This window comes from Theropithecus gelada, chromosome 15, assembly GCF_003255815.1.
Source record: "Theropithecus gelada isolate Dixy chromosome 15, Tgel_1.0, whole genome shotgun sequence".
NCBI classification, from domain to species: Eukaryota; Metazoa; Chordata; class Mammalia; order Primates; family Cercopithecidae; genus Theropithecus; species Theropithecus gelada.
Window position 1 is genome coordinate 7,970,552 of NC_037683.1, and position 15,172 is coordinate 7,985,723.

At 52.8% G+C, this 15,172-nt stretch overlaps 1 protein-coding gene across 2 annotated transcripts in view; it reads right to left on the minus strand.

Annotated features, from left to right (window-relative positions):
• Positions 1 to 4,425: 4,425 nt before the first annotated feature.
• Positions 4,426 to 15,172, minus strand: part of ABL1 (ABL proto-oncogene 1, non-receptor tyrosine kinase) — a 183,601-nt gene continuing 172,854 nt past the window's right edge. For both annotated transcript variants that reach the window (XM_025359249.1, XM_025359250.1), the window contains exons 8-11: positions 13,544 to 13,696; positions 11,947 to 12,036; positions 11,440 to 11,604; positions 4,426 to 8,149 (exon numbers count right to left, since the gene is read on the minus strand). In XM_025359249.1, the coding sequence (XP_025215034.1) occupies positions 6,435 to 8,149; positions 11,440 to 11,604; positions 11,947 to 12,036; positions 13,544 to 13,696 (2,123 nt within the window). In that variant the 3' untranslated portion in view covers positions 4,426 to 6,434. The remainder of the gene's footprint in view (positions 8,150 to 11,439; positions 11,605 to 11,946; positions 12,037 to 13,543; positions 13,697 to 15,172) is intronic.

Here is a 15,172-nt window from a genome sequence, read left to right on the forward strand (position 1 = left end):
CCAGAAAGCCACTTCATTAAGGGGTGACAGATCTGAGCCACAAAGAACCAACCTGACTGGGGAGCAGAATGGGTGCTGAGATGGGAGAGAACACTGGAGTCAGAACATCACCCGGTATGAAAGCTGCCGCCTTCTCCGGGAGCTCCTCACCACTTCCCCACCGCTTCCCACACAGACACTGAGGACCCCTAAGCTTGGCGCATGTGCCCTGAGTCTTAGGGCTGCTGTGATGGGGACAAGACAATGATTCCTGAGGCTGGTGGGGGTGGGGGTGTGGGGCACATTGTTCTCTTGGGCTCTGCCATTGTCCGAGGACACAGTGGTTCAGGATGCCTCCTGCAAAGGGATGTTGTCACTGCTTGCTAACATGACACTGATGGGGACGGACACATCCCGGGGTCCTTGCTCTAAGGATGGCCCTGGCACAGGGTGAACAGATTCGCTCACCGTAGGTGTGCTCATGCACCCCATTCTGCTTGACTCAAGGGAGGCGGAGGCAGTAAGCTAGATCAATCCCTTCCTTGGCTCATTCACGCAAAGCAGCCAGAGAATGTGCTCACCAGAGACCGGGTGAAACACAGCAGACTGAGGGCAGAGGGACACCCTGAAGCAAGGTCCCCGGGCCACCCGTCACTTGCCAACTTCTGCACCCTGAGCAAGGAGTCACCCACGGCCAGTACTTTAGAGAACACCGAGGCTGAACCACCCTGCACATTCCACAGGCTCTTTGGGGATGCACTGGCTGGTTGTTAATTTAGCAGGATTAGATTAACCTTGATGGAGAAACCTGAGATAAAGAACACGGGGGTGGGGGATGCCTTCAAAGCAGTGGATATGCTGTCATTATGCTTTTATCATTTTAAAAAACCCAACAAAGCTATTCTTTCCAGTTTGCTTGTACACTTGAGCTCAACAGCCCTGAAAATCCGAACAATCAAGCTGCTAAGGGCACTGCTGTCAAATCCACTCCCGCTGGGCTTGGCTAAGCTTCCTCTTTAACCCCGTGCCCCGCTGCCAAGCCCACCGTGTCTGTCAAGGTCTTTGGGCCTCTCATGCCACCCCAGTGCCCCCTCAGCCCTCGCTCTCTCCTCCACAGGTAAGATTACCCCTCTCCAGGAGGGTGAAGGTGATACTCCAGAAAACATTTATTTTGGAAGCAGGGAGATGAAGCTCCCCTGAGCGGTGCTGGCTCACTCCACCTGGCCCGGCACTTCCAACTCCTTCAGCCCAGAGCACCTGCGAGCTGCCTGCATCTGCTCGTTACATTTATCCAAGACACAGGGCGGTCTTCATCTTGGTGTGTAGATCTAAAGGTATTTAGCTATCAAGATGAATGGAAAATAATTGTCTTTTCCTGTATGTTTGAAATATTAATAAAAATATTTAAGAAAAAAACCCCAAACAAAACAGGCTCCTGGGGGCGGCCAGCCACAGACAGCTGCTGTAGTCATCAAGAGGGAAACCACCTCGTCCTAACTTTGCCCAGTGCCAAAGACGCTGCTTGACACATTTCACTGAGGAGCCCAAACCTGACACAGTACTTTCCAGATTCTGGGCGGGAACGGGGTCATGCCCCGTGCTGCTGGTGCTCCTCCAATCCACAGCTCCTTGGCCCCTCAGAAATGCCCTCCTATAAAAAGAGCTCAGAGGGTTCCCTGATTACAGCAGTGGTATCCACTGGAGTGTGGGGACGGGGAGCAAGACGTTAGGTGACCCCCAGGGACAAGGGCAGTGCTGAGAGGGACACTATGGTCAGTCTGGTTTCACCTAATGTCTTCTTGTACGAGGACATTTAGAGTTTGCTTCCCCAGGGCACTCCATTCAGGAAGGCCTCCTGTAAAAGATCTCTGCCGCCCAAGTTGCTGGGCTGGCTATAATATTTGGCTGCTTCTCTTCCAATGTGGAGGGACGAATCCGGCCCTGGGCACAGCTCTCTCCTGGTCCTGTTGGGGCTGTCTGCACTGTCTACAAATTAGGCTGCCATGGTAGGCACATGCTGTGTGACCTTGGCAGAGCTGCTTGACATCTCTGAGCCTCTCAGCTTCCTTACCTGTCAAAGGAGGACAGTAACAAAAACTCCTTCATTAAAAAAAAGTGGTGGGCTTCGCTGGGCGCGGTGGCTCACGCCTGTAATCCCAGCACTTTGGGAGGCTGAGGCGGGTGGATCACGAGGTCAGGAGATCAAGACCATTCTGGCTAACATGGTGAAACCCCATCTCTACCAAAAATACAAAAAATTAGCCAGGCGTGGTGGTGGGCGCCTGTAGTCCCAGCTACTCGGGAGGCTGAGGCAGGAGAATGGTATGAACCCAGGAGGTGGAGCTTGCAGTGAGCCGAGAAGGCATCACTGGACTCCAGCCTGGGCAACAGAGCAAGACTCCATCTCAAAAAAAAAAAAAAAGTGGTGGGCTGGGCGCGCTGGCTCACGCCTATAATCCCAGCACTTTGGGAGGCCAAGGTGGGCAGATCATGAGGTCAAGAGATCGAGACCATCCTGGCCAACATGGTGAAACTCCATCTCCACTAAAAATACAAAAATTAGCCGGGCGTGGTGGCGGGCAACTGTAGTCCCAGCTATTCTGGAGGCTGAGGCAGGAGAATCGCTTGAACCTGGGAGGCGGAGGTTGCAGTGAGCGGAGGTTTCGCCATTACACTCCAGTCTGGGAGACAAGAGCAAAACTCTGTCTCAAAAAAAGGAAAAAAAAAATTTTTTTTGAGACAGGGTCTTACTCTGTTGCCCCAGCTAGAGAGTCTAGTGGTGTGATCATAGCTTACTGCAACCGCCGCCTCCTGGGCTCAAGCAATCCTCCCACCTTAGCCTCCTGACTACTGGCGCATGCCACCCAGCTAGTTTTTGTATTTTTTGTAGAGATGGGGTCTATGTTGCCCAGGCTGGTCTTGAACTCCCGGCCTCAAGCAATCCACCCACCTCAGCCTCCCAAAGTGCTGGGATTACAGGCATGAGCCACCCTGCCTGGCCTTTTAAGAAAATGTCTAATACCTTAGGTTGGTGTTTTGTAAATAATAACAACGGACCTCGAAGGCAGGACTCGAAATGACCTGGAAACTGCCGGGTGTGTGCACACAGGTGCATTTTTCTGGGGCTGGGATCCAGTTTTCATTAGGTTCTCAGGAGGTTTTGTGACCCAGAAAAGGTTAAGAAACCACTGTCTTAGAATGTCTAGACCAAACTCAGCTTTTTAAGCTCAGGTGACACCCAGGAAAGACGCCCATTCGGGAGGTGAGAGGCGTCCTCCTCCACACGGCCCCAGTGTGGCCGACTGGCCTCACGTGCAGGAGCTGACTCTGGACATGATGACTCTGGACACGCAGCCTCAGTGATTAGCGCTGGGAGGGCAGGGTGACAGTCCACATCTGACACAAGGAAGCAGCCACCAGCTGTGGCTGTCACCAGAATTGTCCTATGTCTTCGTTCAGACCTGGGAGGAGCAGCCATTCAAAGGACAGCCCTGAGAAGCCCCAGGCTTGGTGGATCTGGTGGCCAGCTATGGTTCAACTGGCAAGGAAACTGGGGGCCCCAGCCTGGTTTTGTCCCTGTAAAATGAAAAGGGGAGAATCTGGTGCCTGGCACTGCTCACAGCCACTCACTGTGAGAGCCCTATGGTGGGCGCCACCAGCCCCGGCCCGGCTGGAGTTCCACCTGTCACCCGCCGCACAGCACGTCTCGCTCCAGGTCTCTCAAGGGGAGCTTCACCGAACTGTGATCTTCATATGCTCTGCTAAGCAGGATTCGCACCCCTGACAAACCCGCTGGCCTGATCAGTATCATTATCAGAGTGTGCTACTCACTTCCCAACTGCCCCTTTCCAAGCTGTCAGCTCGGTGGGGACTAAGCCAGGAAAGGGTGGTGGGGCTCAGTCTGAGATAGCCTTCCCAGGCCCCAAAGGCCAGCACACCTCCGCTCCTTCTCATCTACACAAAGATCTAAAACACCTGGCTCAAGGAACATAAGTGAGGACGCCCGGAGGCTTAGGGCGGAAAGGTGGAGAGAGAACAGGTGCAGGTGGGGAGGGATTTGCCCTCAGTCAGCAAGGAGCACAGGACCTGACCTCACCCCACTTCCATGTCGCTGCGACAGCCTGACACCGCCAGTCAGACGTGGCTTGTACAGTGGCACAGCCCACTCCCAGTGATGCCGGTGGGGCCAAGCTGCCGGCAGGTAAGTGCCAAGGGTACAGGAAGGGTCAAAGCATAGCAGGGCAAGTGCCTGAAAGATGGCTGTGGGCACCCAGGCCGCAGAGGCTCTGGGTAGCTGGGGGTAACCTGCCACTATTCTGCTCTTAAGACCTGATGCCGGACCCCAGCCCTGTCGGGAAAACCGGAACCCACTATATCCCGGCCGCCCCCCCATCACAGGCTCAGAACAACAGGGCAGGATCACAGGCCGAAGCAATCTGCCAAGGATTCTAATGTAAACACTGATTTATTTAAAAAATACTACAGAGGACAGATTTGGATTCAAAAAAAAACACAGAGAATCATATACAGAAACAAAATGCACTGGACCCAGAGAAGCAGAGGAGCCACCACAGGCATCCGAGGGAGGAGGGCAGGGCGCTGTGCACACGCCACTTATAAAAGAGCGTCTATAAAAGATGCATACCAACAGATGCGTGTAAAATAGAGTGGCACGTCACGTTAACAGAAAGAAGGGACCAGTACCTCATGGAAACGGGCAGTCGGGGGACCTGGGTGGGCGCTCTGCTTTGTCTTCAAGGCCGCTGTCGGTGACTAGTGCCTCCCTCAGGCTGCGTCACAGCCGTCGGGGGCAAAGAGGTGATGTGCTGTAAGAACCGCATAAAACGATCCAGAGGAAACCATTTCTACCAGAAAAATAAAGTACAAGTTTAGGTGATGAGCACAAAGCTAGGGCCTGTGCGAGGCTGCTGGCACGAGGCAGCATGGGAGGCGGGAAGGTGGCTCCTCCTGGCTCTCCCAGCGTGAAGCCTCGGGGGTGGCCACCTGCCCACTGCTCTTGGAGTTAGCTGTTCTGTCAAGGTCCAGGAGACCCCGGGTCCCTGCCCAGAGTCACAGCCCCTGTACCTGGGCTCCAGCCTGGGGCAGCCGCGGGGAGAAGACGGCAGGCGTGCTCTGTGAAACACTCGAGGCTTTCAGTCAGGGGCTCCATTTGTGGTTTTCCTAACACTCCCTGATGACCCCCACAGAACATGAGGCTATGTCACTCACGGTAATTAAATAAGACATTCGCCCAGTTAGAGTGCAGCCAGGACCAGGACTGCCCAGGCCCTTTCCTCCTGCCTGTGCGCAGGTGCCCGGTGGCAGCTCTGTTCTCTCTCAGGGCGGCTACAGAGAGGCAGGGCTTTGAAATGCTTCAAGAAAAGCGAAGACTGTCTTGTCCCAAAGGAAAGGGCCTTGGAAGAATCTACTTTGTCTTAGAGGAGTGGGGGAGGGGAAGGGCCCTTTCAGGGCACCCAGATGTGTGAAAGGAAAGTTCACTCTGGGCCCTTGCAGACCTGCCTGGGCCCAGTCTGGGGCTATTTGGCACCAGCTGTTCACCCAACTAGCCACTGCCTCCCTTGTCCCCTGCCTCCATTCTGTCGGGGGAGGGATGTTGGCAGTGACAGTGACCTGCCACCCTTGAGACTCAAGCTTTCTTGCCAGGATTCACAGTGCACGTCACAAGAGAGCAAGAGCTGCGCTCTGGGGATGTGGAGGGGACAGATGGAAAGCACATGCCCCGTGCCTCGATCCTTTTCAGCTCCCACCTGCCCAGGACTCAAAGGCTGGTTGGCTTTAGCACCCTGTTTTCCACCCAAATCAAGAGCTGTCCTGCACATGAGGAAATGGCGAGTGCACCCCACCCCGGGCAGCAGCGGAGGGCAGAGTGACCAGCCGTGATGCATGCCCGTGTGTGCCCTTCCCGAAATGTGGTTCTTGAAACATGTCTTCAGCACAGGACAGGCAAGGCCAGGGAGTGCAGGCAGAGGGCCTGATGCACAAGGCCTCGGTTCAGGCTTCCATTCTTGGAGAAGTGGAAGGAGAAGCCCAGCCAGGGGAGGAGGGGCTCCAGAGAGAAAAAATGAAAAGGACACTCCACATCAGCTGTTCCCACCTGGCCTGGAGAGCTCAGTCTGGAGCACTAGGTGGGAGCGGGGCTGGCGGGTCCTGGCATGCTGACTGCAGTCCACGGAGCAGGAACTCCACAGATAAAACTCGAGGACAGAGATGGAGCAGGGAGCCCGGGTGGGGAAGAGGAAGGTGCGGGAGGGGAGGCGGTGCAAACGTAGGTAGTAGAGCTGGACTCCACAGGGCCCTCAGCTCTGCCTGGCGCAGAGCTCCTGGGCCAAGGTGCTGACTCACTGGTCCCTTGTCAGCCACTGTCACGGGTATGGGAGAGCCCGCATGTGCTGCAGGCAGCTCCGGCGGGCCTGACACCTGACCCCTGACTGCTGCTACCTCTGCACTATGTCACTGATTTCCTTCACCGAACTGAGGAGCTTGCTGAAGTCCTGAGTGGCTGCCGGACCACTGCCTGCTGTCGCCGGGCAGATCTGAAGCTCCCGGAGATTATTCTCCAGTTTGTTGATGGCCTCTCGGAAGGCAAACTTATTCCTCATTTGCTGGATGGAATCCACGTAGCTCACGCAGAACGTGTAGAGGTTTTTGCCGGCCTCGAGCACCGCACTGTGGCTGGCCATCTGCTCTGAGTTCCTAGAGATGGCGAGGCACAGCGCCTCGGTGCTGTCTAGGACCACGCCCTTGGTGATGGCGCCACTGGCGATCCGCTCTGGAGGTTGGCGGGTTTTCCGAAGAGACACTCGGGTTGATATGAGAGGGATGAAGGCAGTAGAAGACGGCTGGTCCCCTGCCAGGGCTGAGGATGCTGATGGCAACGTGGAGGGAACAGGGGCTGGGCTGATGGGGGTCCCCGACGGCTTGGTGGACTGTGGCTTTGGAGTGGCCGGGAGCACGGGCTTTTTGAGTCCCTCTCCTGGCTGGCTGGGCTTGGCAGCATCACTGTTCACAGCATCAACCAGACTCGTGGCTTTTGTCTTTGCACCCGGGCCTGCCTCCCCAGCCGCCTCCTGGCTCGGGCTCTGCGAGGGCTTTCCTCCAGCCTTCCCTGCAGAGGCTGCTGGTGGGGGCGGCGGGGCAGGTTTGAGCCTGGACAATTTCCCCTTGTCCCTTCCTGGCGACTCAGAGGAGTGCTTGTGCCTCCTTATTCTGGACTCCTCGGCGGGGCCCTTGCTGGTGCCTCCTGGTGCACCTAAGCCTGCTTTGCTGGTGGGGGTCACTGGCTCAGCTGCAACAGGGGTCCCTAAGGCACTGCCCTTTCCAGCTTCTTCCTTGTGGGGGAGGCCTGAGGCAGGGGCCATCATGACCTGCCGCCGGAGGGGTTTTGGAGTCAGGTTGGGCGGACTGGAGCCCGGGCTGGACTCCATGATGTCTTTGAAGACCTCATCAGCAGCTTCCTCGTTCTTTTTCACCAGCCTGGGCGGGGGCGTTACTGTGCCTCGGGCCACCTGGTCAGACCTGTTCTCCCCTGCCCTCTTCCGAGGCAGAGCCGGCTTCTCACTTTTGTGCCCTCCAAATGTGGACGAGTCAAACTGTCTTCCCGTAGACTGCAAGTCCCGAGGCAGCGTGACCGACCTCCACTCTGTGTCCTTGGCCCCGTGGGGAACGCAGGAGGCCGAGCAGGAGCGCAGGAAGCGCTTGCTGGAGCTGCCACCACCCTCCTCCTCGCCAGTGGCTAGGCGGCTGCTGGTCAGTGTGCTGGACTTCTTCCACAGGTGGGGAGACCGAAAGCCTGAGCCCCCAGACTCCCGGAGGGCTCCATTGGGGACCCCAGCCCCATTGCTGGGCTTTGGGGACTTGGCTGGGTCAGCTGTGTCCAAAGGGGTGAGAGCCAGCGCCCCATTGCTGATGTCTCGGCCCTCTTCCTCGCCGGCCCCTCTGCGCTCCGGCTGGCCGTCCATCTCCCGGAAGGAGCTGCTGCGTTTGGGAGGGGTTGGGGCTGTCTTCTTCTTCTTCTTGATCAAGGCGCTGAACAAGTTGGTCTTTTTGTCTTTGGGGAGAAGGCGTTCATCCTCATTCAGGCCGCCCTCCAGGGGACCTCGCTCTTTTCGAGGGAGCAATGGAGACACGGCAGGCTCATGGTCCAGAGGATCTGAAATGCAAGGGGAAGAGCTGACAACTCCAGACAACTCCAGAGGCTAAGGCAGGAGAATCGCTTGAACCATGGAGGCAGAGGTTGCAGTGAGCTGAGATCTCGCCACTGCACTCCAGCCAAAACAAACAAACAAAAAAATTGTCAAAGGTCAACCCTTCTTATCTTCTATGCATAATGGCCCATTGTCCCTTCCCCACAGTGGGACATAGCCCCTTATTCCCAGAACTCCTTGTAGGCCTGTCAGCTAGCTGGCTGGCAGGAAAGCCACAGGTTTTGACCCTTTGCTTGGCCTTGTCATCGTTTTTACTCACCAGAGAGTGATGTGGGTGGGTTGGGGGACTGCTGCCTTAAAGTAAACCACTGCAGGGATGAAAAGGCCAGGGCCATCCAGCTTTTTGTTCCCATCTTCAGGGAAAGAGACCAAAGCTTTTCTTTTGAGTTGGAGTCTCGCCCATTGCCTAGGCTGGAGTGAAGTGGCGCAATCTCAGCTCACTGCAACCTCCGCCTCCCAGGTTCAAATGGTTCTCCTGCCTCAGCCTCCCAAGTAGCTGGGATTACAGGCATGCGCTACCACGCCTGGCTAATTTTGTATTTTTAGAAGAGACAGGTTTCACCATGGTGGTCAGGCTGGTCTCAAACTCCTGACCTCAGGTGATCAACCCGCCTTGGCCTCCCAAAGTGCTAGGATTACAGGCATGAGCCACTGCACCTGGCTCAAAGCCTTTCCTAACAACAATCCTAACAGCAATGACGGCTTTATTGAGAGGAACGTGACACGTGCTTCACCTTTACAACGTCATCTGCTGTGCATTCTCACAACAGCGCTGTAGCACGGTTACAAGTGAGAAAGCTGAGGACAGACGGAGAGAAGGGACTACTTGCCTGGCCTCATGGATGGTGGGCATCAGAGCTGGTTATCAGATCCAGGCCTGTCTGAGCCCAGATGCTTGGGTGCTCCTCTGGGAGGATGGGGTGGGGGCAGCCCCCAGCTTGTGCCAAGGGAGCCTGACCTCATGATTCGCCCACCTTGGCCTCCCAAAGTGCTGGGATGACAGGTGTGAGCCACCACACCCGGCCAACAGTTTTTTAATGGGCACTTTTAAAATATTAATCATAGCTTATAAGAAATCTTTTTGGTAGCCAGAAGCGGTGGCTCACATCTGTCATCCCAGCACTTTGGAAGGCCAAGGCGGGTGGATCACGAGGTCAAGAGATCGAGACCATCCTGGCCAACATGGTGAAACCCAATCTCTACTAAAAAATGCAAAAATTAGCTGGGCATGGTGGCACATGCCTATAGTCCCACCTACTCAGAAGGATGAGGCAGGAGAATTGCTTGAATCTGGGAGGCGGAGGTTGCAGTGAGCCAGGATCACGCCACTGCACTCCAGCCTGGCAACAGAGTGAGACTCCTTCTCAAAAAAAAAAAAAATTCTTTTTGGTGTTGCCAAGCTCCTGCTAGTGAATAACAGAATTTTCCCTCAGAGGTCAGCTTGCAAGAAGAGGTTTTCTGTTGGCACCTGTAACTCAGAACAGAGGTACCAGTGTGTATTTATCAGAACCCAAGGCAGCACGCGGGACATCTGAATCAGGGAACGCCAAAGCCCTCTCAGAACTTTAATCTAGTGGAAGGAGGCCAGGAGAGTGAAATTGCAATGAATTATGCACCACTCGGTTTCAGCACTGAGCAGTTGACACCCTCGGCTCACCAAGAGATCACTATCAAAATACCCCTCAGATGCGACTGACGGGCATAAATGAACATGACTGCTGATCACACAGCGTTCCCACAGAGGCCTCCCCCCACTGCTCAGCCACCCGAAATCAGGAAAACCAACAGGAGGAGGGAGGGTGGAAGCTTCTGGACAGTCTATATGCCATAACCTCCAAGGGGGTGAGTGAGATGACCCAGCAGGGGTGAAGCATTGTTAATTTGGACTTATTTAGCATGCAAGCCTTTGAAATGTGCGTTTTGGTACATAACATACACACTATACTCCTACGGTAGTGGACGTATGTACTTTATATACCATATATTTGGCTGCATGTTCAGTTTTTTTTTTTTTTAAATTTAACTAATATGAGTATGTGATAAAGAAAACTCAGGTTTATAGATTCTGCTGTCAGTAAACATCCCACCATAAATCTCCATGAAGTGGGGATTTGTCCGGTCCCTTCACATGTACCCAGTCTGTGGTCCATTAGAATGGAGTCCACTATTGCCATCCCCAGGATCCTCTACGAACCCAGATGCTTGGCCTAGCCCCCACCTCCAATATGGTTTAGCTGAGTCCCCACCCAAATCTCACCTTGAATGGTAATAACCCCCACGTGTCAAGGGCGGGGTCAGATGGAGATAAATGAATCATGGGGCAGTTTCTCCCACATTCTCGTGGTAGTGAATAAGTTTCACAAGATCTGATGGTTTTATAAAGCGGACTTCCCCTGCACAAGATCTCTTGCCTGCCACCAAGTAAGACATGACTTTGCTCCTCATTCGCCTTCAGCCATGATTGTGAAGCCTCCCTAGTCATGTAGAACTGTGAGTTGGTGAAACCCCTTTCCTTAATAAATTACGCAGTCTTGGGTATGTCTTTATTAGCAGCATGAAAACAAACGAATATACCCTTCAATGCTTTTGTTCAGCTGGTCTGCAGCAGAACCTGGACTGCTGGTTCTGGGGGCCAACCACGAACACAGAACAGAGCCTGGCCTGTAGGCACACTACATAAATGTTGGCAAATATTATTATTGCTAGTGTTTTGAGACCCTCCTGAGCTGATCCCAACTCCCTCGCTTGCCTAGGCAACGGCACCAGAAACATGTTCTTCCCAGAGACCACCAGGACACGGGCTCTGTCCACGGGCGTGTCCTGGTTCCGCCTGGCTGCAGCGAGCTTGTTACATCAGTGCCTTCACCCTGAGCTGCTCATCACGCAGCCTGGTGATTACTATTGTTGCATCTGCTCTGAGACAGCAACCACAGATGCTGCGGGTAACAGGTGGGAGATGGGCTAGCTCCTTGGCGGGCTCCAGAAGCACCTCTGCCTATAGGACTGAACTGACCGCTGGAGCCTATGCTCCTCAGGGACTCCCAGAGGGAGGGGACAGGAGGCAGGTGGGGAGAGGAGAACCTTCTTCCTTCCAAAGCTGAACCACTGACACAGGCTGTGGCCGCACTTCTGTGTGGGCTCCATTCACAGCTTCCCTTTGGCCTATGCTGGCCCGAATGTAGCCTCTGGCAGGGAGGGGAAGAGCAGCGGGGTTTCAGGGGAGTGGGGGACATACCGCTCTCTCCCTGGCCCTTGGAGTGAGGCATCTCAGGCACGTCGGTGGCGTCTCTGTGCTCCGCAGCTCTCCTGGAGGTCCTCGTCTTGGTGGGCAGCTCTGGGGCCTGCAGCAAGGTACTCATAGCCCCACGGATGCCTTGTTTCCCCAGCTCCTTTTCCACTTCTAAGAATCACACAGGGACAGAAACAAAAATCCAGTAGCCATCAGTACTGGTGTTGGCTTGGTATGGTGATTCTCTTTCTTTGTAAGATAACAGTGCTCATCTGCACACAACTAAAGAAAAGGCACGTGGATGCCAGAGAAACAGTCCTTAGCATTTCTCAGAACTCTGCAGGGCTGCAGCAGACAAGAGAGCAAAACACTCCACACCTCTGCCCAGCTTTCTGGTCTCAGGACAGGCTGGTCTGTGAACTTCCACCAGGAAGTGAACTGAATGACCCAGGCTGCAGTACCCCATGGCCACCCTTTCACTCCACTGCAGGTACCCCGGGATGGGTACTTTACCGTCTGAGATACTGGATTCCTGGAACATTGTTTCAAAGGCTTGGTGGATTTCAGCAAAGGAGGGCCGGTCAGAGGGATTCCACTGCCAACCTGGACAGATGAAACCCAAGTCAGATCATCCATGAGATCTGGCTAGCAATACAGGGCTAGCAGTGTTCAAGGAAAAGTCTAGAATGAAAGTAGCATTCCAATCCTGCTAACCATCTTTTGCTGCAACAAGTTAAAATGACAAATGTCATCATGTCCTATTATAGACATTAAGAGTTTGAAAAGACATTAGATGCTGGCAAGAATATGGATTGTAAAACCCCAGAGAAACAGTGACAGCAAGAGCTGCATTTACAAATATATTTTTCCCAGCCCCACTCTAGTAGGTGTAGAAAATTACTAAGCCGTTTCAAACAGCTCACCTATCTCATTCTTTCTTCATGGTTATCAAAGTCTGAAGTAAAGAAATTCTCATGAAAATGAGACTAACATGAGGACTAAACAGACTAAAAAAGCCTAGTACTGGGGACCAGGAGCAGTCACTCCCATACCCGTCTAATTGGAGTATACAATGGCATAACCTTTTTTAACAGTTTGGTAAAATTTATCAAAATTTAAAATCCACGCAGTTCTTTGAACCAACAGTTCAACTTTTAGAAATACTAGCCAAAGTGCCCAGAGATTCGTGTACATGAGTATTTGTTTCTGCTTTGTTTATAATGGCAAAAATCAAACAAATGTGTAAAACAACCAATGCACATCAAAAGAGGACCGGATGAATGAGTGAAATCATTTAATGGAGTGCTAGGCAGCTACATATAAATAAGAGGTGGGGAGAGGGAGAGATCTGAATACATGGACATGTGGGAAAACAGTGTAAGAAATGGCCGTATAAATACCTTCTAAGATATATGAAAACATCCTGTGTGTGCACAGTACAGATAACACATATGGAATTAGAAAAAAACGACTGGATAAAAATTACCTCACGGCCGGGTGCAGAGGCTTACGCCTGTAATCCCAGCACTTTGAGAGGCTGAGGCGGGCGGATCACCTGAGGTCGGGAGTTGGAGACCAGCCTGACCAACATGGAGAAACCCCAACTCTACTAAAAATACGAAATTAGCCAGGCGTGGTGGCGCGTGGCGCATGCCTGTAATCCCAGCTACTCGGGAGGCTGAGGCAGGAGAATCGCTTGAACCAGGGAGGTGGAGGTTGAAGTGAGCCAAGATTGTGCCATTGCACTCCAGCCTAGGCAACAAGAGCGTTGAAACTCCGTCTCAAAAAAAAAAAAAAAAAAAAATCACCTCGTGAGCTTAGCTACTATAGCAGAAGGTCTGAAGGCAGGACCCAGGAATCTGTATTTAGGCATACACTCAGGTTTGGTAACTATCAATACCATTTTTGCTTTAAAAGACAAGTCACGCACATACTATCTATCTGTAAATAAAGATCAATAGATATCAAATGGCTACATTAGCTGCTTCTGAAGAACTGGAATGGAGAGAGCTCATGGAAAAACTTTCGACTTTGTGTACACACTCCTGCACAGTTGGAATTTCCTGGAATGCCCACATATACTTGTGAGAACAGGCTGAGGAAGGCTTACATGCTCGCATGAGTTCATAGACCTTCTCTGGGCAGCCTTCTGGGCGCTCCATGCGGTAGTCCTTCTCCAGCAGCTCATACACCTGGGACAGGTCAATTCCCGGGTAAGGGGACATGCCATAGGTAGCAATTTCCCAAAGCAATACTCCAAATGCTGAAAGAAAACCGAAGAGGCTGTTCAAGATGTGTAGCATTTCACTACACTACATTTAAAATCGGTTACATCTGCAGCAGACCTGAGAAGGGATGGCCCCAGCAGCAGCCCAGGCTCTGACATTTTACCAGACTCTTTATCATCAGAAGACCAGGACAAGGCCGGGTGCAGTTGCTCACGCCTGTAATCCCAGCACTTTGGGAGGCTGGGGTGGGAGGATCGTTTGAGGTCAGGAGTTCAAGACCACCCTGGCCAACATGGCAAAACCCCATCTCTACTAAAAATACAAAATTAGCCAGGTGTGGTGGTGCACAGCAGTCGTCCCGGCTACTTCAGAGGCTGAGGCAGGAGAATCGCTTGAACCTGGGAGGCGGAGGTTGCAGTGAGCCGAGATTGTTCCAGCCTGGGCGACAAGAGCAAGACTCCATCTCAAAAAAAAAAAAAAAACACCAGGACAGAACATGACTCAGTAAACTTACCCCACAGACAAACATGCTGGAGGAGGGCAGAAGATGAGTTATCAGATCCTGTGGGGTATTTTAGGTAATGTGACCATCTTGCCGGGATATGTGGTAGAAGGAAACTGGCACTGGAAGTCAGCCGGCCATGTTAACTCATAGCTCTGTGACCAACCAGCTCTGTGCCTAACTGGCCACCACTGCTTTCCGGGTGCACAAGACTATCTCCAAAGCCCCTTCTAACTCTAAACATTTCATAAAAATCTTACGAAATCTTCGAATGTTTTGAAATCTCAGATTATTGCCTTGAAATTCCATTTCCCATTAAAGGGTAAGATTCCTTGGAGAAACGGGTGATTCAGGCCTGGGGCACAGAATGAACCTGCAATAATCTTGTCATTTGAGGGCATGGATATCACAGAAAACTACACAGGTAATGTCAAAATGACTAGGAGCTAATGTAAAGTTCCCACTGGCCAAGATGAGACAATCTGAGTATCAACAGGGAAAATAACCGCAGTGGATTGAAACACATCAAATATATATAAATCTGAGAGTTCATAATAATACCACAAATGACAACAACAAAAACCTAGTTGGCCACCACTGAAGGGTATTAAGAAACTAACTTGTGCACTTTGGGAGGCCGAGGCGGGCGGATCACGAGGTCAGGAGATTGAGACCATCCTGGCTAATGCAGTGAAACCCCGTCTCTACTAAAAATACAAAAAAAATTTAGCCGGGCGTGGTGGCGGGCGCCCGTAGTCTCAGCTACTCGGGAGGCTGAGGCAGGAGAATGGCGTGAACCCCGGAGGCGGAGCTTGCAGTGAGCTGAGATCGCACCACTGCACTCCCGCCTGGGCGACAGAGGGAGACATCATCTCAAAAAACAAACAAACAAACAAAAAAAACTAACCTGTGGCAGGGCATGGTGGCTCATGCCTATAATCCCAGCACTTTGGGAGGCCAAGGTGGGCAGATTGTCTGAGCTCAGAAGTTCAAGACCAGCCTGGGCAAC